A 24,143-nucleotide genomic window follows, 5' to 3' on the forward strand; every position below is an offset into this window, starting at 1 on the left:
GCTAATATTGTTCCATCATCGAGAACATGACATGAAGCCGCGTGGTGGTGCCAATCAGGTGTTCCGTGGGACAAAGCAGTATTAAGGTAGCTTAGGGTTGACTGTCGCCCTTATTGGACAGCTTAACGTACGCGCATTCTTTCATGAACCCACAGTCCACCCCCCATGCATGGCCTGACCTGACCAGAGCACGCGGCTGGCGGCGGATGTGTACCGTGGAATCCCTTAAGTATGCTTCGTATAACCCGCACAGCCGCTACACTTTGGTGATCGAGGGCTTTTGCATCAGCCCTCGTCCAAACATCGACCTTGGTTTCAATCACAAGAACATGTCGATCACTGCAGATCTGGAGAACCGTCCGCAGTCAAGGAGGCTTCCATGTGGCCTCGAGTCAATCAGGTCTTGTCTGACGACTCATTTGCTGATCCCACTTCCGTGGACGCCTGTTGATCTACAGTTTCGATTCCTTGTACGGTAGGTGCCGCAGGGATCTCACTTGATCGGGCGCCAGAGGCCAACTCACGAACCTGGCGCTCTATACGCCGTCAGCATCAAACTTTAACGTAACCGAAAGAATGAAAGAAAGTTTTCACAAGCTCTCAGCACAGAGCCGCAGAAAAAAATGATAAAAGAAAATAAAAAGTAGAAAAAGAAAATCGCGCACCTAACTCGCGGATTCGTTGTCGGAGCATATGGTTTTCGCGCGTCAGCATGGCAGCCTCCGCCTGGTAGAATGCGCTCTCATCCCTACTCCCCCGCCGGAAAGTGCTCTCACCAATACCCGCAGTCCAATCCGGTCCCTCTGGCCCGCTAGACGGATCAATCAGCGGTCGGAGGTTGGGCGAAGCGGCTTGACTAGACGGACGGGAAGGTCGTCGGCTAGACAGGGATGAAGGCAGCTGAGTTGACGCCCGACTACTGGTTGTGGGGAGCGGGGGGATTGGGGGGAAGGGGGTAAGCCGTTCCGAAGGAGGCCCGGAGTCGTCCACAACCGCCTGCGAGTGTTGCTGTTGCTGTTGGAGATGTTGCAGCTGAGCTTGCTGGCTGCGGATCATGTGTAAAAGTCGGTTCTAGCCATCGCCAAGAATTAGGGTCAGTAACTTTTACTTGCAGTGGTGCGATAATAAGAATGAGCCGAATAGTGACACGGGACGGTCGGATCATACCACTTGTGCTTCTTGTTCTTGTTCTAGTTCCTGATGGAGCTCCCCCAGCGACGGCGCACGCTGATGATGCGGGTCCCCAGTGGCAACGGTCGGGTTGGCCCCGGTGTTGTTGTATGGACTGGAGGTGTGCAGCCCATTATGGCCTAGGGAGGACCGATGCTCGTGGGGGGTCAGGGGCGGTTCCCCGGGGGCCGAGTCGCTAGCGCTGTTATTGCCATTGTTCAGGATTGAGCTGGAACCGGCAGCGGACCGGCGACGTTCCGACCCTGGCATGCTTGAGCGATGATTCTGGGAGGGTCGATGGGGCAGCTCGGTGGCAATGGCGTTGTGATGGTTGTTTAAGGGAGCGTGATCCATGTTGGCCAGAGCTGAAGAAAGGAGGCCTGGCTGAGAATGCGGCGACGATAAGGGGTCGGACAATGTCGGGGGCGGCCGATGTTGACGCGGGGAAGACGAAGTGGACCGGGTCGGGGACAGCGAGTTGATATCGGGCGACATCGTGTGCACACTGCACCGGGTGAACGGTCAATAAAGGGTCTCTGAATAAGACAAGGGTGTTGTGCAATGTCAACAATGCCAGACGACTCTTCTTGCAAGACGTGTCGAAGAGAGTCCAGACCACCGAAGCTGTCAGTGTGTCTTGTCTGCAAACACTCTCTGCCATGGGCCAGATCAACAATGGTCAATGGTTGCGGTGGATTGCAGAGCGGCTGCCACATTCCTGCAACAAAGGCGGGGTGTCCGTACCCGGCAGGCGGTCAACACAAGTGTCTGACGCTTTGCTGACAATCACGGGATGGCTGGATTCGGCCTAGCGCCCCGGCCACGCTTGTACCGGAACCAGGTCGGTCTGGCCCGGGGAGCCTGGAGACTTCTTTCCCTGGAAACGGCGATCAGGCCGACCGGGTTTTCGGTCAACTCCCGAATACCACCCCATGCACGTGAACAGATCGATCTGATGCCTCGGGGAATTTTCTCAGTAGGTGTAGATGAAAATCCGGGCAATGTGGCAGCACAATAATGCGATCGAACATTCTGTTGACCCCTAGTGGAATGTTCGCTGGGCCAGGGGGGCTCCCTAAGAACCCGGCACAATGGACTCCGGCCTTGTCTGTTCAACCAGGGGATCATCCGCCACCTCACCTTGGCGTCAAGTCTTAACCAACCTTGAAGGCGCCGTCGGCACCATCCGACCAAACAAAAGCCACCGCCATCATGACCTCGGTGCTAGGCTGCTAGGCTGTTACTACCGTGACAAGTACACTGGTTCCCCAACCACCGCTCCTACTGGATACAGATGGCCGGAATCCTTCAACATTCCTGATCAAATCGAATTGACGTGGGGAATCATTCAGCCTATCATTGATGATGCTGTTATATTGATATACCATAAGACTACTGTGTGTGAGTGTGGCCTCATGGACGGAGTACATAGTACTACTCTCCATAGGCCTCGTCAACTCCACTGAATCGCCAGACCAATGATCCATCCCTCCTGTAATCCCGATCATCCTGGGGTTGCCCACCTAGTGAGTAAATGGGCGGGCATGGTGTACGTGCGAGGGCCGGGGGTTTGTCAAAAGTCTCTGTTGTTACATGATACTGGTTTTCGTTTCGCCTGTCATGGTGCTCGATCCCTGACAGGTTTCGATACAGCATTCTGGAACAGGGGCAGATTGGGCATTCTCCCTAACATGCCTACGGGACGATGACCACATGAGACGTCCACTTAACCCGCGATGACGAAGAGCGCACAAAACAAACACCAGGATACAAAGAAACCGATGACACATTTGCAATACGTGAGAAAAGCACTGTGGGTGCCGATCGTCTTGGTCACGGCCGCCTTGACGTCACCCCCGGCTACCCCGAGGCCAGCTAGTCAAACCCCGTGGGAAACTGGAAGGGAAAAAATGGGTCCAGGACAGAAACAGCCTAAAAAGCGGAACACAAACCAACGCCATGATGTTTTATTCCACTTGGCTCCAAAAACATGGTCGGAAACACTACTAAGAACTAAGAAGGAATTGTCTCCTGCCTCTAGGGTATCTTGTCAGGATCCATCTGCTCGGGAAACCACGCAGTCATGCAAAGCGCCCATGGCCACCTGGAATCCCGGCCCCTTGCGTGGGACACTTTCGCGCCCGCATTATTGACAGCCTGGACCGTTTCGACCTATACAGAGCATCTGTCTGTGAAGTCTGGATTTGAAAGTCAAAAGAGTAGTCGCCGCGAGGTGTCCGCAATCTCACACCGCAGCAACCCTCGCGCAGCCCGTGCCGTGGCAGACAGTCCCGAAGCGGGCATTCCTGAGATGGTCCCGTCGGCCCAGAACGGCTCCGGTAGTTGTAATGAATATCGACCACCGCCGAAGTGGGGAAGCCGTGAGGACCTCCCCGGCCACTCCTGGCTCTGGGGATTCGTCCGGTTTGCCCCCAGAGGTCAGGCGATGAGTGATAAAGGAATGATGTTAGCCCCGATGGATCCGTCCGGCAGCACCGTCCCAGGTCTACATCGAAAACGACTGGCTGGGTTTGGTCAGCGTGGCAAGTGGGCTCGTCGTAGTCTGGTTTAGGTGGTAGGCTTGGTAGTATGTCCCTCCAACGTCGCTCTTGATTTGGCAACCCAACTGCATCATCAGTCGGCCCTAACCGTGTGCGGCCGCCTGCGGTGTCAGAGCCAGCCAATCCCCCAACACCACTTGAGAGATAACGCATTCAAGGCCCTTAATTTATTCATGCCGGCCATTTTCAAAATCCATGCGAGTGTACCCTAAGTGCAAGCCCAGTAAGCCACAGGGAGCACAAAAATTGGTGGGAGGCGAAACAGAAAGGGGGGGGGGGGAGGAAGGGGGAAAAAAAGTGTAATAAAAAATAAAAAAAAATAAATAAAAAAAAATAGGTCCATGCATGAACTAATTCCCCATGCCCCGAGGCACACAACCCCCCATCGGAGACACCTGGACCGTCTGAACTTTAATTGTAGAATTGTTGGGTTTATTGGCAGAAGATGAGTGACCGGTGGATTGATATAAAGCAGAGTCACGCCTGCAGTGCTGCCTGTGTGATCCATGGATGTTGTGGTAACATCGCCCACTTTGTTCCCCGATACCACTGGTTACCTGAATATAAGTACTATACCGGGACCCCCATCGTCCTTGCCTGTTCTGGGGTACCTGCCTGAAAAAGTAGTCGGGTGCTAGTACTGGGCCAACCGGACCATTTCTCCTGCCTTCTTCCTCTTCGGGTCTAAGCTGCTTCTACCATCTGCTACTTCTACTTCTACTTCTACTTCTGCCTCTGCTTCTGCTTCTCTGCTCACCATCACCCGTTTTCACTTGTCTGTCTGACGCATACTCAAAGCTCAACTCTTCTGCTATCAGCTTTGATCTGTTCGTCTCACGTTTTAACCACTCTTAGTTACTGATCCTGTCATCCTTCTTCTTTTCTCTGTCTTGTCTGGATTGACCGTAGGTGCCACCCATACATCCCTGGTGATCGTCACTCCGGTGGCTTTCCCATTGCCTGTTCTTCTCCCATTTCATTTCAACCCAGCCAAATACAACACAGACTGATCTGGCATCCACAGGGCGCGTCATGGCTGCTCCAGGCATTGACATGAGTAATCTTGAAAAGCCTCATGAATCGGAGGCCTCCTCCTCGACGCACACCGATGCAATCATTGATCCAGCCACTGAAAAAGCTTTGGATCAGCATCTAAAGCCTCCGGTGGCGCCATCCAGTCCTAACGGTGGGACGACTCTCCATCAGTTGGAGAATGCTTCCGAAAAAATTGAGCTCACCGAGGACGACTGTTACGATCAACTTGGCTATGCTTTCCCTGCTTGGCGAAAGTGGATGATCATCTCAGTCATCTTCCTCGTCCAGACCTCGATGAACTTCAACACTAGTTTGTACTCGAATGCCCTTGGCGGTATCTCTGAAGAGTTCGGCGTCAGCATGCAAGCTGCCCGATGTGGCGCCATGATATTTTTGGTGCTTTACGCCTTTGGCTGTGAGCTGTGGGCTCCGTGGAGTGAGGAACTTGGTCGGAAGCCCATCTTGCAACTCAGTTTGTTTCTTGTTAACATCTGGCAACTCCCCGTGGCTCTTGCTCCAAACTTCGCGTCCATTATGGTAGGACGTGCTCTTGGAGGTCTGAGCTCCGCTGGTGGCTCGGTTACTCTGGGTATGATCGCAGATCTTTGGGAAGCTGATGACCAGCAATACGCTGTCGCTTGTGTGGTTTTCTCATCCGTCGGCGGCTCAGTGATTGGACCAGTTGTCGGAGGGTTCGTCGAGGCTTATCTGCCATGGCGCTGGAACATTTGGATTCAGCTTATCTTTGGAGGCTTTGTGCAGGTGGCACACTTCCTACTTGTTCCTGAGACCAGAACGACGATCTTGATGGATCGCATCGCCAAGAAACGGAGAGAAACCGGCGAGAACCCGAACATATACGGACCCAACGAGCTGGTGCCGTTCAGGGATCGGTTTTCGATGCGCGAAGTCCTCAGCACATGGGTTCGTCCGTTCAAGATGTTCTTGACCGAGCCAATTGTCTTGACTCTGTCCCTTCTGAGCGGTTTCAGCGACGCCCTGATCTTCATGTTCATCCAATCCTTCAGTCTTGTGTACGACCAGTGGGGTTTTGACACTGTGACACTAGGATTATCGTTTCTGCCCATTCTTGTGGGTTACTTCATCGCTTGGGCATCATTCATTCCGGTTATCAGAAGAAATATTGCGGAGCGTCGTATGAAGCCCGATGATGAGCGTGCTCAATACGAGTCCCGGCTTTGGTGGCTACTATACACTGCGCCCTGCTTGCCGATTGGCTTGATTGGCTTTGCATGGACCAGCCTGGGACCTCCTGTTCACTGGATTGGAAGCATGGTTTTCTCTGCTATCGTTGGTATTGCCAACTACAGCATCTATATGGCTACCATCGACTACATGATCTGCGCTTACGGGCCATATTCCGCCTCCGCAACTGGTGGTAATGGATGGTCGCGTGACTTCCTAGCTGGTGTGCTGACAATCCCTGCCACCCCTTTTTTCGAAAGTAAGTACCTTGTTCGAAGTACATGGTTTGGATGGTTCTGACAAACATACTGCAGACATCGGTGGAAAATATCATCTTGAATACGCCTCCACGATTCTATGTAAGTTCTGCGCCCGAGGGTGCCCTATGAACGGTGAGGGACTAGAGACTAACATCTTCTCTTAGTTTGCATCTCCTTCCTCCTCGTCGTGGCGGTTTATGTTATCTATTGGTATGGGCCGACGCTTCGCAAGCGATCGCCCTTCGCCCAACAGCTGTCCGACGCGAGAGTTGAGCTTCAGACATCCGGTCGACGCCTCTCTAAGATCCCATCTGGCTCGAGGGCGAATTCCTTCGCACGTTCGCAACAGAACCTGCGTGTTCGTTACACCCTTGGGAGCCGCCCTGGAAGTTATGTGGCATCTCGCCCAGCTTCAAACGTCAACTCACGAGTCAATTCTCGCCGGAACAGCCTGTCCCGTTAAATGTTGATACGGACCTTTTATATAGTCTGCGACCTTAAGTCGCCCGTCTACATTCTTACGATATTATTATTGAGACGATTCATGAGCGTTGATACCAAACATGGCCAATGCATCGGCTGGCCATGATGTTCTTTGTGTTCCTCTTATCACCGGTTGAGCATTCAAATTGGATACGTGCTCTGGAATTTAGGTAGCTGGGTAACTGGGTTACATAGGTAGTTGGTTCTCTTTTTTTTTCTTTTCTCCTCTCATCCCCTGCACTGACCGGGGCGATGGCGTTGGATAACGGTGAGAGATGCATTTGCTTTACTTTCGAGCGTGTACTAGTACTAGGTTAGTTAGGTTTCCCTGTTTGTTGGCTGGTTCACCTAGCTTGGCTAGGTTTCTCTTTGATTGTCTTGGATAGCTGGGTTAGATAGGGCTTTTTAGTTGGCTAGATTAGTTAGGTTTTCCTTTGGTTGTTTGGTTATCCTCGACTGGGTGGGCGGACCACCGTTTGCAGCCATTGGGCTGGAGGATCATAGATAGGGTTCTTGGGCCATGAATCAAAAACAAATTGATCATTGAAAGTATGATGCTCTTCTCCGGGTGCCGTAGAATGACGGTAGGGATAGGAATGGACGCATCATGGCAATGTAACCCGGCGGGAGCAGAACCATGGAGGGTCGAGATAAGCAGACCGAGCAGATCCGGATGGCGGGGAAGGCCACCGAAGGGTTGCAGTGCTGCAGAGATGCAAAGCCGGCCCAAGCCGACTGATGGATGGAATGTGGGGACCGCCTTGCTTCATCCAGCCTTCTGGATTCGGCCGAGGCGGATTCGGCGGGGCCGAAAGGGATGAATGGATGCAGAGCCGGCCTTGGAATATCGATGTCTGGGGCTGGGCTGCGCTGAGCCGGAAAGCCCGTCTCTATCTATCTGCTGCTCTACTATCATTCAGCCTACTTCCAGGTGGCGTTGGCCGTGTACCCCCAAACCCCAGGATGAAGATCCTGGCTGATCTTCCCTAGACCCTGTGTGCTTTGAGTTTGCTGATGCAGGTACCCCGGGAGATCAACAGCCGTCAAATCAGGTTTTGGTCTTTTGGTGTGTCAAAATATTCGGGGGGATTTCTAGAATGATTGGGGTCGTTGGAAGATCCAGTACGGAGTATGGAGGAGTACGATTGAACATACAGAGATGCCACTTTTATTGGATAGGGTGCTTCCACTGTAGGCTACAGATGTATAAACTGATGTTTCCCAGAATCCATACTTTCAAATAATTTAAATGTCTTGCTTCGAAAAGCTGCTGGTTCTTGGTCGAGTGGAGGTAAAAGCAGACAGTACAAGTGACCCATGTCCATATTTTGCACATCCGGTGCTTAGCTCACGGACAGCTATACTAAAGAACAAAGGACTCGCCATGCAATGACCAAGTCACGGGTATTAACAGGCACCAGACTGACCTGGGCACTGGGGTTGCTTGCTAGGGCGGATGCAGGCGCCATTATGCCGGCGGGAGATCGACCCGTCCGCAGCCACACGAGGTCACGTGCCGGGACTCGGTAGCCATGGTCGACGCTTAGTGCTACGAGACTCCGACCGGCTGCCAGCAGGCGATTGACGTTCTCTACACCGTCCAGCATGGAACACGTATCTAGGGTGGTTCAGCAGCCCCGAACGGTGGTCTCTCGCCTCCAACGTTACTACTTCCACCGCCGGTACCATCTGCGAGTCCCTTCCTCACCCGTTGTTGTCCCTGCCACCCATCTCCGACCAGTACCGCTACTCCGCACCTACGCTGCCACCACTACCACCAACCCTTCCAGTTCTTTGATCACCCCTTCACTTCGGATCGCTTCGCGTCACGCTTCGACCATGGCGGACCCACAATTTTCCGAGGGCACTGATGCCGAGCAGGCACGCCAGGGATTGCAGGCGCTGCAGGAGCAGGGATGGGCATTGGACGAGGACGGACAAGGCGTGAAGAAGACGTACTATTTTCGGTCATACTTCAAAGCGGTGGTAAGACATTCTCAACGCGGTCACATTGATTGAGAGGTCGCGAGATAATCTGACCCCTGGAACCCAATAAATACAGAGCTTTGTCAATGTGGTCGCGTCGCAGAGCTCAACCAAGAAGCACCATCCGACCATGACTGTGGTAAGTGCGACCCATCACCACGAGGAAAAAAGGGGGAGGATCATAAAAGACAAACACCAGGAGATTGCGACTGAGGCTGATCTGGCATGCTAGAGAATTGGATCGGTCGATATCCACTGGACTACCCACCATCCCCGGGGGCTAAGTGAGAAGGACCTGGAAATGGCGCAGCATTGCGACGAGGCAGCGGAGCTGATGGGGGCAGTGGAACAAGGACAGGGGAAAAAGTGCGCGCCGGGGCGAGACTAAGGGGATCGAGATCCTAAGTTAGATGATGAGGAGCTGGGGTGCAGTGGGACGAATTCCTTTGTTGGATGGAATGGGATTGTGTGGATAGAATTAGTGATTGAGTGGCGTAAGGAGCTGAGAGGTTCATCTTAACAGTGAGTACTAGTATTAATGTCAAGTATTAACCGCGTAATATACCCAACCAGCTTTCCCCCCCCAAAAAGGCAGGGGAGGCGGGCGGATCTTAGTCAGCATTCGACCTCCTCCTCGTGGTCGTGCACTATTCTGGATGGGGTTAAGCCCAGCTAAGCTCGTCGTTGACTTGACTTGCTGGTGATCCTTTCCTGAGAGAACCAAGGAATGTGCCACAAGCCCGTCCATCCAACCAGGTGCCCGCCTGATAGCGAGCATCTACATCATCGCAGCACACACGGACATCACCTGTCACTCGGCAGCAGGACGCATCGCCAATAATTGATGTATTCACCCGGACCAAATCCAATTGGACTAACCCACTAAGCCAACTTCCCCTCCTCTCGAGTCCTCTAGTTCGCCCTTCAACCGACAACCGTTGCCCGGAAAGTGGGGACTGCAAGGTTTGGTTCAATTCAGGGGCATCAGAATACTGACTTTGCATTTCATAATAGTTTCGTGTCCATCGGTGGATGTCCCGCTCCGTGATCATGCAGCGCCGCATTGCTCGCTTCAACAGCTCATGGTCTCACTTCAAATCCCTCCTGCTCGGTCCAGATCTCATCCTGTCTCCAGCCCCATCCCCAGCTCAGTCAACCCCCCCTCCTCCACTCAGGGGGTTCGCTTGCGTGCGCAGACCGTTTCAGATCTGCTTGTCATCACCACTAGCCGTCTAGTCGCTGGCTAGGCCCGACCGGGCAGGTTCTATGGACGGGCAATCAATAATCTAATTTAATCCCAGAAACCTTGGGCTGCGCGGGCTTGCCTGGAGCCTGTTTCGTCTTGTTTCGCGTTTGCCCGTTTTTTCTTTGTCACACTTTCATCACCTCCTTCTCTTCTCTCGTTTACACACACTCTCTCTCTTGTGGCAATTCCTCTACTCCATACGGGCCCTTAGACTCGGTCGTTCGAGAATGAGAGTTGCCTCGCCTCAAGATCTACTCTAATCTGGCTGTTTGTTGATCCAACGCAGTCAATTCGTCGCTCCCTATCGCGCACGCCCCAAGACCTCGAATCCATTCGTATCCACCATCCACAAACCAGACCGGGTTCATTATACCACATTGCTCCGAAATCTCCCCTTTTTATACATTTTTTGCTGTCCCCTATACGGTCGGAGATGATCTACACTTGATTCCATCAGCTTGCGATGACCCCGGACTGGTTGTTTCCGAGCGCTACAATCATTCTTTATCGATCAATGAGGCTCTCATCCATGACGCCTATCTCTAGTCGCGCCATTCGTTAAATATACCCAAACCTGCTGTGATCAGCTGACGTATGCTATTTCCTACTGATATACCCATTCCAATCATTATTAGACCGCAGGGCTTCCGACGTTGGCATTCCGGACATACATTGAAAGTCTGACGAAGAATGACGTTGGATCTTCACTCCCCTCAACAATCGGTCAGCGAGCGCAGAGGCCAACGATTGGCCCCCTTGCAAACCAACTTCAGCCGTCCAACCGCACGCCCGGTGCAGGTTCCATCCGCGAGACCACAGCGTCCACGGCCCTCGGACTACCAGGACGATGCGGAGGCAGGCGAACGAGTCCCATTGCAGCCAGCGCCAGTGAAGCGCCAGACATCCAAGTCCAGCCTGCGGAACATCTTCGGGCGCGAAAAGTCTTCCCGTAAGCAAGCCGCCGACACTAAGCTATCGGGTATCGAGGAGGTACAGCAGCAAGGCACACAAGCTGCATCCGAATCAGCACCAGCGGCTCAATCCCCGACTGCCACTGCTACACCTAAGACTACCGTATCCACGGCTACACTCCCCACATCCCCGACCACGACAGGATCGCAAAAGTCCAGGCTCCCCTCAAGATCTCGCACGAAAACTAGCGACGAGAAGCCTGCCGCAGGCGAGATAGGATGGAAACCTCCACCGCTTTTCCAGGCATATCCGCAAGCAATCAAACATGACTGTCTTCCCGTTCCAGCTATGTCGGTAGACTCCATAATGCGCATGCATGCCACCTCGAAGGCCAAGGCTGGCTCTCGTGACGAAGAGACCCTCAATGGAGAATCTACGGAGGATGGGGGCGCCCGGAAGAAAAAGGAAGACAAGGAGAGGAAGAGACACATGCGCACCCTATCCGAGACCATGAGCAAAGCGGAGTGGACCCAAAAGGTTTACGTGCTAGCCACCGCCGGTTATATCTTGCAATATGCCGGCTCGGGAAAATACGACCGACTACCAGAGAAAATGTTGCAGCTTGGTCCTCGAACTGTGGCTTTTGCTAGCGATGCCATTCCTGGGAAACACTGGGTGCTGCAAGTATCCCAGACTGACGAAGATGGTGCGGATTCGACCAAGCCTCACCGGTTCCGTTTTGGATTCAGTAGATCCCATTCCAGACGCTTAGACCGGTGCTTTCTTCTCGTTTTTGATCATCCGGAGGATATGAGCTCTTGGCTCTTGGCCGTTCGGGCCCAGATAGAAGCTCGGGGCGGCAAGAAGTATGTCTCGGAGAAGACAGCTGACGACGGCTCAGAGCCGCAGCTCCAGACCAAACCTAGTGTTCGCCAATTGGTGACCAAAGATCCCAACCGGTTTTCTACGATGCTTCTATCTCAGCAGTCTACATCTGGAGAAGAAAGGGACACAGGTGTCAGTGACCATTCTCGTCGGAGCTCCTACATTTCCGTCAACCGCCGGTCAGTGGTCATACCACCGGCGTCTGAATCTCGCTCCGGATCAGTATCCACCACACATACAGAGATCTCGCCCGTAAGCGCAACCGGGCGATTCTACTCATCTATCGCCGGTGCCAGTTTCCCCAAGCCGGCACCAAATGGTAGCGTAGCAGCAGCTTCACTGGATGGGCCAGCAAGCCCAACCTTCTCGAGCTCAACGAAGCGGCGATCACTGCATGTGTCATCACCGACGACAACAAAGACGAACGCTGAATTAGCTGCTGAAATCCCACGGGCACAGTCGACACAGCCAGATCCTGTGCTTCGCAGCACCTCGCCGCTGGCCCCGAACTTTAGCGTGCCCTCTTTCAGCAAAAGGTTCACCGCCAGGTTCGGTCCACTTCAGGTCCCGCAGGTGTCACAGATTCCCCCAGCCCTAGAGGACATAGACGGGAAAAGCACTACTGCTGCTCTTTCGGCGTTTCCTTCTCCGCCCCAGTCTCCGGGCAAGATTATGAACGGGTTCCCGCAGGAGGATCTCAACGAGCAGCAAGAGCAACAGCAACAAGAGCAGCCGCAGCAGCAATGGCCGCTTCATGCAGGGCAAGCCAAGAGACCGCCACTACGCGTTTCCAGCTCTCAGGACTCACTCGCAGATCCGCAGCGTGTGGCGGATCCCAGAAGCCATCGACTCTCTCGCATGCCGGGAGGCATAATGCCTAGTACCGCCCAAGTCCCACGGCCAACAACTGCTGTCAGCGGAGGGCCGACTCATGGCTCACATCTGGGCCCAGACATGGGCAATGCGCGTCGCGATCAGCAACGGACCCGGGGTTCTGTTATGTATCAACCCGATCCAAACGTCCGTTTGCCGCCAGTGGCCATGGGCCGTCGAAAGAGCATGCCGGGCCTCATCGGACCGCCCGCGGCGCCTCCTCCCAATTGTCCATTGCCTAAAATTCCTTCTCCTATCGACCCACAAGCACCTAACTGGGGCGAGTTACCCCCAGAGCTACGGCAATGCGTCTCACCTCCTCCGCTACAAACTATTCGGGAACAACGGAAGAGCTTCGCGCCGGCGCCAGGCGGTCGCAGCATTCAAGGACGAAGCGTCTCCCGGCAGTCCAAGCTGCCTCCGATATAATCGACTCCTAATCACTCCTTATACACCCATCTGTTCGCATGATGAATCTCATGTTTCAAACGAGTTCATCCTACCCTTTTTGACCATTATGCTTCCACGTCGCCACGGCACGACTCCTTTCCGTCGACTTTGACAGTCGACGAGGTCGATCACAGTATCATTCCATAGCGATCCAGCGTTTCCACCTTTTCATTTTACATCTGATACCATTACTGATCTGTATTTATGCCCCTGTGGGATTGTCTTACCTAGCTGGCTATTTCCTTCCCGGGTGGTTCGAAAACGATAGATGTTGCTATTTCGTTTCTTGTTTCCTTCTGATTTGTATTTACTCTACTACTTAAATATTGCTAAGACCACATAGAACTAATACCGTTGCGAAAACCTATCTAATTCGTTGTATATTTCACAGCAACTATATCACCACGGCACCATCCTCTCTTCAAAAGAGAGTTCCCCCACCCAAGTTCCCCTTCAGTCTCCTCACCACCACATCCCCAATCCCAATAATACTAGTTATGATCATCCCCATGCACCCACCACTAAACAAACGATCAATGATCACCGACCGACCGAACGACCAAACGACCCGCCGGCCCGGCCCGCCGAGAATCACCCGTCTTGGCTCCGAGGTTTTATTATGTAATATCCATCCCCATCTTTGTTTCTCATTGTTGGAAGGGAAAGGATATGAATGAGGAGGGATGTGATCGTTTTTTTATGAAAGGTCGATGGTAGATGCTTGGTTGAGTGTCGGGGCAGCAGGTTGGTAAGTACGTGGATGTTGGATTGAATGGAAGGAAGGAAGGAAGGAAGGAAGGAAGGAAGGGAAGGGTATACTTAACGCTTCGACAGTGATAGAACCGTTGATGGGAAATTAGGAGGGTAGCTCTGAGAGAGAGAGAGAGAGAGAGAGAGAGAGAGAGAGAGAGAGAGAGAGAGAAATAAATTCAATATATACATATGTTGAATTTCTCCTGCATGTCATTCTGATGGTATAGTAAAACAAAATGAATGAAGGAGGCGATGTTGATCATGTAGTCTACTGTCGGAATCCAATGTGGAATGATGGGGTTGCTTTATGAGTAGTAGTCGGTGATTGGTATTTAGATCTGAATGTCTTGTAACCAAGAGTAACGGGCTACTTTGTGGCGATGCAATAGTTCTAGGTCATTGGATAAGTACTCTGTAGTGAGTAGGTGGTAGATAGGTATGCGCTGCGTAACTTGATCGAGTTGCGCACAGCACGACATTATGGATAGCTGTTTACAATGGAGGTATGATGGGTGCTCTTGTTTGAAGCACCACGCTGTTTAGAGTGGGATCAGGTGCTGTAGTGACGAGTGCACTCTGTACGATGGGTATATAGTAGACACCATGGAAGAAGAATGCATTCGTAGCTAGCTGAAACCCAAAAACCGAATATCCCTGCCCGGGCAATAATAAAAAAGAAAAAGAGAGAAGTAGGAACAAGAGGCGTGCAAGAGTACCGTACATTTAGAAAGGATCAGAAAGAATTTACCGGATCATGCCATTTGGATATCTCGCCCACGTATAGGTAATAGTGAACTCCGTAGTCAACTGTATGGAACAAGGTCAATTACTCTTCGGTAACTTCCTCCACTCGGGGTGCTAGATCGCGTTTCACGGCGCCCGAGGCATCCGATGCCGCTGTTGCTGTTGTGGTGGCGGATGGGGTGGAGTCGTTTGCTGTGGAGGTTGCAGGTTGAGATTCTTCGCCTGCTGCCTTCTTGGCCTTCTTCGACTTTTTCTTGTTCTGGGGCTGCGTTAGTTGTTGTCCTTGGAAAATGTCACGGCAGCTTACCTCTTGCCAGCCCCACAGGGGCTTGAAACTATCCACAAATCCAACGTCTTCGAACAGGTTCGGGAAGAGCCAGAGACCAGGGGGAACCGCAATGACAGTGACACAGAATAAGATCAGACGGAAAATCGACATAGCAAAGAACAGACCCAGCAATCCCATCATGCCCACACTCAGATACCACACACCCTGTCGCATGAACATCGGCCACAAGGGGAAGAGAACCACCGCAAAGATTCCGGCCACCACAGCCGCGGCCATGACCTTCTGCTTCCACTGCGGTCCCTCCCACAGCCAGACGTAGTGCATCATGGGGTCGGTTTCCTGATGCTGCTCAATGCGTACCGTCCACAGTCCCTTGACGCGAGTCTTGGACTTGCCGTGGTTGTGGCCCGCATGGGGATCAACCTTCGTCACGCGTAGAGCAAGGAGCGACAGGGGAAGAAGCTTGAAGACGTTCTCTGCAGATGCGCGGTCGGTGACGGGGGGAAGAAGGGAGTTCTTTTTGGCAGCCGCTTTGGCGTAGGCGGGGGATTCGAGGGCGCGGATGGCACGTTTCACTTGGATCAATCAGTCATAGTCCTAGCCAGTCGCCAGTACCAGTAAACATACCTTTGAACATTTCCTTTCGCTGACCGTCCATGATACAAGTCCGCGTCTTCAGGTTCTGCGACCGCAGAAACCCAGCAACAGCAAGCGCCTTCGGGTCGGGAGGGTTGTTCGGGTTCACCGGGACCTGACGAGTCATTTGCTGAGGCTGGGGTTGCGGAGCTGCTGGCAAGTTCTGTCCCGGTTGGGCTGGCGACTGAGGTGGTTGTCCTTGAGGCTGTGGTTGTCCTTGTAGCTGGGCCTGGGCCTGGGCCTGTGCTTGCGCTTGAGCTTGCCGTTGGGCCTCGACCTGTCTCTGGTGGGCTTGAAGGGCTCGCATTCTCAGTTGGGCGACGTATTGCTCGGTGGTCAAGCCGTGTTTGACAGCCTCAGCAGTCAGTTGTTCACGCTGCTGTTTGGCGAATTCCTCGGGGGTCATGCCGCGCCTGGCAGCTTCAGCGGCGAATTGCTGTTGCATGGCCGCAATCTGCTGGGGGGACGGCTGGCCGGGCGCCGCCATGGTGAAGGAGAGGGGGTGTGAAGACGCGGGTAAATCGGGGGGGGGGGAAAGAAGTGCAAGAGCGCACAGCGCAGTAACTCGCAAAAAGAAGGGGGGTGCAAAAATGGGGGGCGATGGATGAGATGGCAGGAAGTCAAGTTGGCGGGAGACAAAAAGGCCAGATGGTGTTCCGCCGCCAGGGTCCGTCCCGTGCTCCGTCACCGCCTTCTTCTCCGCACTCCTTTTTGCGCCGCTTCAGCCACCATGAATGATCATCTATGCATATTCCCTAGGCTGCCATAACTGTCCCTTCAGGCCTCTGAGACTGGTTTCTCAATCACCATCCCCGGTTCCTGGTCGGATGTAATTCGCGCGCTGATGTGCTGCCTGCCGCCCGCAGCTCCATGTCATTGACTTTCACCTCGGATGTATCCTTGAATGCAACGGAGGCAGCTGTCTTCCTCGTGAGTCGATGCTCCACCATCACTGCAGGAACCCCACCACTGACCCTCTCTAGAGTGAACGAGATGTAGCCGGCCAAATTCCCATTAACTTTGTCACTACGTCCGCCGTGTCACTCCGCGCAGCATGTTTTGGAGACAATGTCTTCGATCGGAACTCCGCGGGAAGATGCATCTCCGACTTATTGGTAATCGGATACCGTCGCTTTCTCGTCGATGTTTACTGGTCCCCTGACCAACGGGATTGGCTGTTTTGTCCGGTGTCATTCTCTCAAGATATTCCCGTTGTGACCGTCTCGTCGGCCTCGTCAGCCACATCTACTTCGACGACGGCAACCGCATCGACCAAAACCGCCCAGGCCACTGTCACCGCGGTAGCCAGCTCCTCGGGGTCCGTGCTATACGAGCTGGGCCCGTATCGCTGCTCGATGAATCTCAACCTCTCCGACCTAATCAACGTGTTTCATGATTTCTTCCAGACGTACACCTCGGAGCTGACCGTTTATACACGATACATTTCTCTTAACTTGCATGCGGCTGCCAGCGCGACGAGCCCTACCGAGCCAGCAGTATCGGTGACTGGATCGCAGCTCCCCACTGGTTCCGAGTTCATCAGCGCTCTCTTCGATGAGCGGCTGTCTTCCTACATATATATGCCGTCAGAGCTCGCTTACGAGCGCGCCAACCTGAACAAATCCTGGTTCGAGGTTGAAGACGACTACAAGCCTATCACCGAGTACTTTACCATTCAGGAAGACGCAAAAAAGGAGCAAAGTACTCCTGATGGCTGGCCATGCGGGAAATACCTCCAACTGGCGAAGGAGAAGCGCCTACTCATCGACTATGGGACCATCGATTCCCAAATGAAAGATTACAACCAATCCTACATGGGCGACGTGATCTTCCCGTCTGGCTATCTAACATCCACAATATCCGTATCCCTCGACGCCGACGGAAGCCTCGACACCGGCTGCTTCTACAACCCCGACGCGACCACCGTATCCCAAGTCAACAACTCCTGGGCACTATCCGACTACATCCCCATCCCATCCGGGCTCAGCCAAAACTCAACAATCGCCGCAATGACCACCGTCATCTCCAATCTAACCGCATGCGGTCTCACCCCAGCACTAAACAAAACCCTATTCAACCAAACCGCCGACACCGACATCCAACCCTACGACGAGATCTCCCTCTCCACCTCCTGGGCCTGGGGCATCGGCGAACCCGCCGACGCCGCCTCCTCCGACGACAACGGTTACGCATCAGTCGACCGCTGTGCCGTCATGGACCTCACCAAAACCGGCCAATGGCGCGCCGTCAACTGCACAGAATCACGGTACGCAGCCTGTCGCGTCGGAAACCTGCCCTTTACCTGGCAATTATCCACCTCCCCCAATACCTTCCGAGAATCCTATAATCACGGCTGTCCCGCGAACACCACCATGGCGATTCCCCGGACCGGGTTGGAAAACACCTACCTCCATCAGTACCTATTGACACGGACCGACGTTCTTGATCCGTCCTCCACGCTCGAGAGCCAGACGAACGTCTGGGTGGACCTCAACTCCATCGACGTGGAATCATGCTGGGTAACCGGTGGTCCGGACCATGGGTGTCCGTATGCGTCGGATCCGCAGCAGTTGGAAAGACGGACGGTGCTGGTTGCGGCGATTGCAGGGATTGTGATCTGCATTATTGCTGCTTTGACGTTGTTTGTCAAGTGTAATGCGAATCGCCGGAACTCGAGAAGGAATAAGCGGGTGATCAAGGGGTGGGAATATGAGGGTGTGCCGTCGTAATATAATTTTTATCTTTCTTTGTATGTATTAAATGTGAATATTGTTGTATATAGATTCTATTTTACTTTAAAAGACGTAAGCGGTGTATGAGAGGAGCAATGCAATCTCCGTTGTGGATGCTAAACTAACTATCTGTACTGTCTACAGTGGAAACAAGGGGGAGTATCACCAGTAAATCACATAAATCACATCAATCATTGTCAGAAATCCTCATGTCCAAGCCATATCCATGAAATTCATCAATCCAATCGAGGAAGCGTACATTCGTCTTTTTCTTGTATTGTTGTTCTTTTGGTGGTTTCCGCACGTTGATGCTATAGACCCGCAAAGCGTGCCCACCCAGCCGCGCGGATAGGTGTGGCGGCATTCTCGTTCTGCGGCTTGCTGACCTCAACTCGGCCCTCCTCGGCCACTTTGCCGCTAACGTCACGTCTTCTCCCTACTCCGAGTCCGGAAATGTAGTTTCCATATGACGATGACGAATTAGCATGGCTGGCATCGGCTCCTGAGTTACTAACGACGCGTCCCTTACGATCGCCGTCGATGGCAACGGAATCTGCATATGGGACGTTCAAGACGTTAAGGTCACCATCATCATGCTGCTTCAGTGCGCCGTAGGCGTTGAACTTCTGGCCCTTTCTGATCGTCATCTTGTTCTTCTTGGGCGAGAATTTCGACTCATCGCGGCTAGCCTTCCGAGGAGTATCAAGTGCCGGTGTGTTCGAGACTCCATAGAAACTTGCTTTCTTCCGTATGCTGTCAAGGAGTGGTTCTTCGGCAGGAGGTTTGGGCGAAAGGTTTGGAATGTCAGTGAGCACCATGCGGCCGTTGCTCGGGGTACGGTTTCGACTTTGGTCCACTCTGGGCTGAGGTGAAGGTGGATTCAGCGCCAAGGGATTAACCCGAAGCGAGTTCCGCGTATCTTCGTCGAGGTCCTCGTGATCCTGGAAGATATCGATCCGTTGATCGCCAAGATCCTGCCCAGCGTTATCGTAGAGTCCTTGGTACAGCATGTCATGCACATCATCGCTTCCATAGTATTCGTTCGCCGCGATCGACTCGTATTCTCCGTGCGCATTCTCAGTGATGGCTTCGCCAATATTCAATCCGTACCGCTGGGGACTAAGCCAATCCATAACACCACCCTTTGAAGAAGCTGGGGTTTCGGCCCGACTGTACACGGAGGAAGGGTCGCGAGGAGCTGGGTGCTCGTTCTGGGGCTCATCGACAGGTGTAGCAGTCCGTGATGGATACACAATCCAGTTATCTGAAGCTGGGCTCACGCATTGTGATCTGTTGGGAAGATCGGGGGACGGTTCACGCACTGGTGAGCCATAAGGGATTGAGGTAGTGGGTCTAGTAAAGATATCTGGGTTTTCTATAGGCGATGCGATTGTGATATCATCCGCAATATCGTTTGGTTGATGGAAGGGAAGATGTGGGATGGTCTGGATGCGCGATGGGCGGTGGAAGGAGGGCGCGTGTTGCGGCTGCGTTCTGTCGGTGACACCAGAGGGGAATCGGCTGTAATCGTTGTTAAAGGACGAATTGCTGCGGGTATCGATGAATGGCACGTTGCGAGGAACGCCGATCAGTGGGTCTTCGCTGGAAATGTTGTCTGAGCCCAAAGTGGACTGGCTGGCGTGCTTCTCAAGAATCTCAGACTTGGTCCGTTTGAGGGGACGGGCAGTCAAGTTGTCTTCTAGCGGATTCATGTCGGGGGGCAGTTTAGTGATTTTCCGGAATATGATACCCAAAAACAGGGATATTCCCAAGGAAATCGCATGCAATGCTCCATTGATTATACCCAGAAGAAATGTAGCCTCTGCAATCTTTGTTGTCACGTCAATATTGGTGCCCAGCATTGTAGTCCAGTCGTATGCATTGTCGGAGTATTGCCTGTAGCCCAAATAGGCTGCGAAGACGTAGAATGGGACCAAGCCGAGATCGAACGTTGCTGCAAATAGCATATAACTGGCCTGTGAGCCTGGAGGCCTAGTGATTGAGGAGCGGCTCAGGTTATATATGCCATAAAGAGTGTGTAGGATTGCGACGGCTGGCTTGAGGGGGTTAGAATTTGATCGAGATAACTTGAGGTCATATCACTTACGCCAACTCTGACGATCCAGATCACGGTTGCTGCGGCATTTTTAATCACGATAGAGCAGAACAACGAACCGAGAGCTCCGATAAGAGCGAGTACGCGCAGCCCGAGCTGCACCTTTCGTCCATAGACCACTCGACCCTTTGTTTTGGGACTCATTGGAGTCCATCGCGGCTTGCTATCTGTGATGTTTCCCTGCACATACAAACATTAGTGCGCAGAATCTGGGGCAGGCAGCTGCACACTACGTACTGAGTCAGAATGACTATTAAGGTCAACCAACGGCCCTTTCACCTCAGGCTTTGGCGCCGGCCGAGTCCAGCTCGCCTGGGTCACAGCCTTCGGGTTGAAAGGGATTTCGGGTTGACTGTAAAACCGAGTCGAAGACGGGTAGTCATAAAGGAATGGAGGGGAATTGTTGTTGCCCATGGTCGCTATGGAAGAAGCCCCAATCTAATATCGAAGGCTTGACCCACGCGATGAGCGGGGGAAAGGAATGTGCACAGACGAGTTAAGCTTAAAGAAAGAATGTCGGGTTAGACAAGTAGTTTGAAGGTGACAGAAACCACGGGGAGGAGAGGTACGAACCGTGGGACGGGCGGAGGAGGGTCAGGAAGAGATGGAGACAGGGCAGCAGCGATAGCAAGAGGAGCAGCAGCAGCACATGCACCACATCGTGCATCTGCCGGAGCAAGCCTCAGCTTGGGTTTCTCCAACCACGGGCTGATCGGAGGATCGTCAACACGCGATTGTCGGCGCGGCAACCACCCGATAAGCCAGTCACGTGGGCCCTCTTATGTCATCGCCGCTCGGAGTTAACCGTCTCTCCTCCGTCCGTCCAGTCCGAGCTGCCTCTTTCCTCCATCTCGTCGGCACCACCATGAATCTCCAACGCGCTCCCTATGTCTGCGCCAATTGCACAGCGCACATTGGTCGCGCGCCTGTGCGTTGCCTTTCGCGTCGGCTTCCCCTGCGACCAATTTGCCAGCCGCGCCAGTACAGCCAGGTGGTTCAAAATGATCGACCTTTCCGCGTTGCCGTGGTAGGGTCAGGCCCGGCAGGCTTCTACGCTGCATATCGACTACTCTCCAAGGTGGACCATGCCATGGTAGATATGTACGAGAAGCTTCCAGTGCCCTTTGGTCTCGCGCGGTATGGTGTAGCCCCCGACCACCCGGAAGTTAAGGTAACATCACCCTCTGGTGAGTCAAGCAACGGGCACTACAACTGACACCATGTGGTCTCCAGAACTGCGAAGACAAATTCACCGAAGTCGCTACATCTCCACGGTTTAATTTCATTGGCAACGTTGAACTAGGCGAAACCCTCCCCCTCAGCTCTCTCAAGCCCCACTACGATGCCATTCTCTTCGCATACGGTGCCCCGAAGGACAAAGAATTGGGAATTCCGGGCGAAAAGGCGACGCGCAATGTCTACTCCGCTCGAGAATTTGTCGGATGGTATAACGGCTTACCGGAACATCGCGATCTTGCCCCGGACTTGACCGCTGGTGAAAACGCAGTGGTCATCGGGCAGGGAAATGTGGCCCTGGACGTTGCTAGAATTCTACTGTCAGATGTTGATGCTCTGCGGAAGACGGACATCGCTGAATATGCTTTGGAGGAACTGGCGAAGAGCAAGATTAAACGTGTCCGGGTGGTTGGCCGCCGAGGGCCAATGCAGGTACGATCGGCTTCTTGCATTTGCTGTACCCATCATATGCTTACCTTCCTCCGGGAACCAGGCTGCATTCACCATCAAGGAACTCCGCGAACTGCTTCAATTGCCGTCGGTAGCATTTGACCCAGTACCCAAGGAACTCTTCCCTCCGGAAGACGTTATGTCTGCCCTCCCAAGAGCACAGAAACGGCTGATCCAGCTTCTTGCAAAAGGATCGGCCAATGACCCTACGACCTCTACCAAATCCTGGGCTCTGGACTTCCTTCTATCCCCAGAATGCCTTCACTGGTCTCCCGTTCATCCGTACCGTCTTTCCCACGTGAGGTTCGCGCGCAACGAGCTGGACCCTTCGGACCCATTCCTCGCTAGCGCCAAGGTCACGCCCAAGTACCTATCCAGCGGGAAACGGGCAGAGATCGACATTCCTGCAAACACTTTCTTCCGTAGTGTCGGCTACAAATCGCTACCATTGCCCGGCCTAGAGGATCTAGGTGTCCAGTTCGATGAACGACGCGGAGTGATCCCTAACGACGGCTTTGGAAGGATCACCACTCCCGTTAACACAGGTACTAACGAGCAGCTCCCTGACGGCTCCCTAATCTCTCATCTGCCAGGACTGTACTGCGCTGGCTGGGTCAAGCGCGGACCTACTGGCGTTATTGCCACAACCATGATGGATGCGTTTGCCACGGCCGATGCCATTGCTGCCGATCTAAGTAGTCAGGGAGACAAAGCATCTCTGCTGAACTCGCCCGGCTACAGCTCCGGACTCGGCTGGGAAGGCGTCCGTCCCGAAGCCGAAAAGCATGGTCTGCGGCCAACCTCATGGGAGGACTGGCAGCGTATCGATCGTGCCGAGCGAGAGCGTGGACAAGAGAAGGGAAAGGTTCGCGACAAGTTCGGTCGGGTAGCCGAGATGCTCGAAGTCTTGTCATGATACGATATAACGAGTGGTTTATATAGATCTGTACAGTAAATATAACTCTAGAATCTCTCCGTTCACACGTTAACGTTGTTTCATATTCAATTCAACTATGCTGATATATGTATGTATGTATGTATGTATGTCCCATGCTATCATGATATTAACAATTAAGGAGAGTATTTGCGCTGAGCATTCATCGTAAACCCGAAACCACAAGTATTGCCATTCCTCCTGCTTCAACCACCATTTATCCACGCCGATGTTCATCCCTGCCAAAGGCTATGGAAGTCGCTCAGTTGGTAAGGCAGAGGCTGGCGTCGGCCGGAGCGTAGGTCGCCGTGACGCGACCGTCAGCGACGGCCTGGCCATTAGTGAGCTTGTTCATGGCAGTCAGGCCGATGTTGAAGCCACCGGGGGCAGCATCAACGGCGGTGATGTAGACCGTGGTGCCTTCGTAGGTCAGAGCGTAGCACGCGCCGCAGTTGGGAGAGTTCCAGCCCGGAATGGTAGGAGAGCCGCCGATGTAGGGGAAGCCGGGGAGGGAGCCGAAAGTAGGGTAGCCCTTGGTGACCAGGCCGTTGTCACCGTCGGAGCAGGCGGTTGTGCTCAGGGAACCGCTGGCATCATCGTAAGCGGTGTCGTATGAGACAGAGACGGAGGTGCCGGTGGCCGAGTCAACGGGCACGCCAAGGGCCGAGGAGAAGAGGGCGATGAGAGAGAAAGCAACGGCAGAGGTCTTCATTGTGATAGATAGGTGAAGATGACTGTTGTATTGGGTAGTGTTTGTTCTTTGGTAGAGTGGTGGTATGGAGGATTGATGAGGACTGAATGAGGGGATATGTCGGGGCTTTCAGGCTACTTATATATGCCTCGTTTCCCTTCACGCTTCTCAAGTTTCTCCGTGAAGCTGCAGTAGCGGTGAATACGGCGATGAATGTTGTGGTGTCCGTCTATTTCCGGAGCCCTTGTCAATCGAAGCTGCCATGGCTCCATACGCTGGCATGGGCCTGGGAGGCCTGATGCTGTGAATAGCAACAGGGTCGTAGACGTCATGTCTGTTTACCAAACTAGGGCACTGACGGGTATAGATCTGCAAAGCATCAGCCCGGAGTGAGACAGTCCCCTCATCGGTGGCGGGCAACACTGCATCAATAGCAAGCGGAGAGACATGCGGGGGGCGCAGTGATCGCGGCTTAGAACATCGGAGCCAATAAGA

General features: G+C 53.3%; 10 protein-coding genes across 10 annotated transcripts; 5 read left to right on the plus strand and 5 right to left on the minus strand.

Annotated features, from left to right (window-relative positions):
- Positions 1 to 173: 173 nt before the first annotated feature.
- Positions 174 to 1,963, minus strand: BO80DRAFT_238389 (uncharacterized protein). Its single transcript, XM_025714523.1, has 3 exons — positions 1,168 to 1,963; positions 666 to 1,071; positions 174 to 536 (listed from the first exon to the last, which is right to left on the minus strand). Exons 1-3 carry the CDS (start codon positions 1,663 to 1,665, stop codon positions 397 to 399), a joined length of 1,044 nt encoding a protein of 347 aa, XP_025570572.1. The 5' UTR covers positions 1,666 to 1,963; the 3' UTR covers positions 174 to 396.
- Positions 1,964 to 2,944: 981 nt separating this feature from the next.
- BO80DRAFT_238397 (uncharacterized protein) lies at positions 2,945 to 3,994 on the minus strand. The gene has a single exon (XM_025714524.1). It carries the CDS (start codon positions 3,882 to 3,884, stop codon positions 3,252 to 3,254), a length of 633 nt encoding a protein of 210 aa, XP_025570573.1. The 5' UTR covers positions 3,885 to 3,994; the 3' UTR covers positions 2,945 to 3,251.
- Positions 3,995 to 4,501: 507 nt separating this feature from the next.
- BO80DRAFT_238466 (putative MFS multidrug transporter) lies at positions 4,502 to 6,735 on the plus strand. Its single transcript, XM_025714525.1, has 3 exons — positions 4,502 to 6,231; positions 6,287 to 6,331; positions 6,397 to 6,735. Exons 1-3 carry the CDS (start codon positions 4,764 to 4,766, stop codon positions 6,693 to 6,695), a joined length of 1,812 nt encoding a protein of 603 aa, XP_025570574.1. The 5' UTR covers positions 4,502 to 4,763; the 3' UTR covers positions 6,696 to 6,735.
- A 1,556-nt stretch (positions 6,736 to 8,291) lies between these two features.
- On the plus strand, positions 8,292 to 9,261 carry BO80DRAFT_429233 (4a-hydroxytetrahydrobiopterin dehydratase). The gene is made up of 3 exons (XM_025720420.1): positions 8,292 to 8,701; positions 8,778 to 8,840; positions 8,934 to 9,261. The coding sequence occupies exons 1-3, from the start codon at positions 8,321 to 8,323 to the stop codon at positions 9,087 to 9,089; spliced, it is 600 nt and encodes a 199-aa protein (XP_025570575.1). The 5' UTR covers positions 8,292 to 8,320; the 3' UTR covers positions 9,090 to 9,261.
- A 1,220-nt stretch (positions 9,262 to 10,481) lies between these two features.
- Positions 10,482 to 13,418, plus strand: BO80DRAFT_238516 (peptidase family M20/M25/M40 protein). The gene has a single exon (XM_025714526.1). It carries the CDS (start codon positions 10,638 to 10,640, stop codon positions 13,044 to 13,046), a length of 2,409 nt encoding a protein of 802 aa, XP_025570576.1. The 5' UTR covers positions 10,482 to 10,637; the 3' UTR covers positions 13,047 to 13,418.
- Positions 13,419 to 14,420: 1,002 nt separating this feature from the next.
- BO80DRAFT_429235 (Sec62 family protein translocation protein) lies at positions 14,421 to 16,043 on the minus strand. The gene is made up of 3 exons (XM_025720421.1): positions 15,481 to 16,043; positions 14,872 to 15,428; positions 14,421 to 14,823 (listed from the first exon to the last, which is right to left on the minus strand). Exons 1-3 carry the CDS (start codon positions 15,974 to 15,976, stop codon positions 14,647 to 14,649), a joined length of 1,230 nt encoding a protein of 409 aa, XP_025570577.1. The 5' UTR covers positions 15,977 to 16,043; the 3' UTR covers positions 14,421 to 14,646.
- Positions 16,044 to 16,242: 199 nt separating this feature from the next.
- On the plus strand, positions 16,243 to 18,343 carry BO80DRAFT_392197 (Lectin C-type domain protein). Its single transcript, XM_025717211.1, has 2 exons — positions 16,243 to 16,419; positions 16,473 to 18,343. Exons 1-2 carry the CDS (start codon positions 16,360 to 16,362, stop codon positions 18,216 to 18,218), a joined length of 1,806 nt encoding a protein of 601 aa, XP_025570578.1. The 5' UTR covers positions 16,243 to 16,359; the 3' UTR covers positions 18,219 to 18,343.
- Positions 18,305 to 21,002, minus strand: BO80DRAFT_468732 (uncharacterized protein). Its single transcript, XM_025722952.1, has 4 exons — positions 20,911 to 21,002; positions 20,575 to 20,838; positions 20,329 to 20,517; positions 18,305 to 20,278 (listed from the first exon to the last, which is right to left on the minus strand). Exons 2-4 carry the CDS (start codon positions 20,749 to 20,751, stop codon positions 18,533 to 18,535), a joined length of 2,112 nt encoding a protein of 703 aa, XP_025570579.1. The 5' UTR covers positions 20,752 to 20,838; positions 20,911 to 21,002; the 3' UTR covers positions 18,305 to 18,532.
- A 174-nt stretch (positions 21,003 to 21,176) lies between these two features.
- On the plus strand, positions 21,177 to 23,005 carry BO80DRAFT_417195 (NADPH-adrenodoxin reductase). The gene is made up of 3 exons (XM_025718210.1): positions 21,177 to 21,508; positions 21,571 to 22,005; positions 22,067 to 23,005. The coding sequence occupies exons 1-3, from the start codon at positions 21,203 to 21,205 to the stop codon at positions 22,937 to 22,939; spliced, it is 1,614 nt and encodes a 537-aa protein (XP_025570580.1). The 5' UTR covers positions 21,177 to 21,202; the 3' UTR covers positions 22,940 to 23,005.
- Positions 23,006 to 23,219: 214 nt separating this feature from the next.
- Positions 23,220 to 23,669, minus strand: aspf13 (allergenic cerato-platanin Asp F13; the record flags this gene model as incomplete). Its single annotated transcript, XM_025722329.1, has 1 exon — positions 23,220 to 23,669. One exon carries the CDS (start codon positions 23,667 to 23,669, stop codon positions 23,220 to 23,222), a length of 450 nt encoding a protein of 149 aa, XP_025570581.1.
- Between the last annotated feature and the right edge of the window lie 474 nt (positions 23,670 to 24,143).

This window comes from Aspergillus ibericus (genome assembly GCF_003184845.1).
Source record: "Aspergillus ibericus CBS 121593 unplaced genomic scaffold BO80scaffold_60, whole genome shotgun sequence".
Lineage (NCBI taxonomy): Eukaryota > Fungi > Ascomycota > Eurotiomycetes > Eurotiales > Aspergillaceae > Aspergillus > Aspergillus ibericus.

Bases quoted from the DNA above. Each gene is read 5' to 3' on its own strand.
- BO80DRAFT_238389 (XM_025714523.1), bottom strand. From the start codon at position 1,665: ATGTCGCCCGATATCAACTCGCTGTCCCCGACCCGGTCCACTTCGTCT. The intron at 1,072-1,167 runs GTATGATCCGAC...GGCGATGGCTAG, and splicing joins AAGAACAAGAAGCACAAGTG to AACCGACTTTTACACATGAT. The intron at 537-665 runs GTGCGCGATTTT...GACGGCGTATAG, and splicing joins ACAACGAATCCGCGAGTTAG to AGCGCCAGGTTCGTGAGTTG.
- BO80DRAFT_238397 (XM_025714524.1), bottom strand. From the start codon at position 3,884: ATGCGTTATCTCTCAAGTGGTGTTGGGGGATTGGCTGGCTCTGACACC.
- BO80DRAFT_238466 (XM_025714525.1), top strand. From the start codon at position 4,764: ATGGCTGCTCCAGGCATTGACATGAGTAATCTTGAAAAGCCTCATGAA. The intron at 6,232-6,286 runs GTAAGTACCTTG...AACATACTGCAG, and splicing joins TGCCACCCCTTTTTTCGAAA to ACATCGGTGGAAAATATCAT. The intron at 6,332-6,396 runs GTAAGTTCTGCG...ATCTTCTCTTAG, and splicing joins ATACGCCTCCACGATTCTAT to TTTGCATCTCCTTCCTCCTC.
- BO80DRAFT_429233 (XM_025720420.1), top strand. From the start codon at position 8,321: ATGGAACACGTATCTAGGGTGGTTCAGCAGCCCCGAACGGTGGTCTCT. The intron at 8,702-8,777 runs GTAAGACATTCT...CAATAAATACAG, and splicing joins GGTCATACTTCAAAGCGGTG to AGCTTTGTCAATGTGGTCGC. The intron at 8,841-8,933 runs GTAAGTGCGACC...CTGGCATGCTAG, and splicing joins ACCATCCGACCATGACTGTG to AGAATTGGATCGGTCGATAT.
- BO80DRAFT_238516 (XM_025714526.1), top strand. From the start codon at position 10,638: ATGACGTTGGATCTTCACTCCCCTCAACAATCGGTCAGCGAGCGCAGA.
- BO80DRAFT_429235 (XM_025720421.1), bottom strand. From the start codon at position 15,976: ATGGCGGCGCCCGGCCAGCCGTCCCCCCAGCAGATTGCGGCCATGCAA. The intron at 15,429-15,480 runs GTATGTTTACTG...GATTGATCCAAG, and splicing joins GCGAAAGGAAATGTTCAAAG to TGAAACGTGCCATCCGCGCC. The intron at 14,824-14,871 runs GTAAGCTGCCGT...ACGCAGCCCCAG, and splicing joins CCCTGTGGGGCTGGCAAGAG to AACAAGAAAAAGTCGAAGAA.
- BO80DRAFT_392197 (XM_025717211.1), top strand. From the start codon at position 16,360: ATGTCATTGACTTTCACCTCGGATGTATCCTTGAATGCAACGGAGGCA. The intron at 16,420-16,472 runs GTGAGTCGATGC...GACCCTCTCTAG, and splicing joins CGGAGGCAGCTGTCTTCCTC to AGTGAACGAGATGTAGCCGG.
- BO80DRAFT_468732 (XM_025722952.1), bottom strand. From the start codon at position 20,751: ATGGGCAACAACAATTCCCCTCCATTCCTTTATGACTACCCGTCTTCG. The intron at 20,518-20,574 runs GTACGTAGTGTG...TTGTATGTGCAG, and splicing joins TTAATAGTCATTCTGACTCA to GGAAACATCACAGATAGCAA. The intron at 20,279-20,328 runs GTAAGTGATATG...AACCCCCTCAAG, and splicing joins TCTGGATCGTCAGAGTTGGC to CCAGCCGTCGCAATCCTACA.
- BO80DRAFT_417195 (XM_025718210.1), top strand. From the start codon at position 21,203: ATGAATCTCCAACGCGCTCCCTATGTCTGCGCCAATTGCACAGCGCAC. The intron at 21,509-21,570 runs GTAACATCACCC...TGTGGTCTCCAG, and splicing joins CCGACCACCCGGAAGTTAAG to AACTGCGAAGACAAATTCAC. The intron at 22,006-22,066 runs GTACGATCGGCT...TCCGGGAACCAG, and splicing joins GCCGCCGAGGGCCAATGCAG to GCTGCATTCACCATCAAGGA.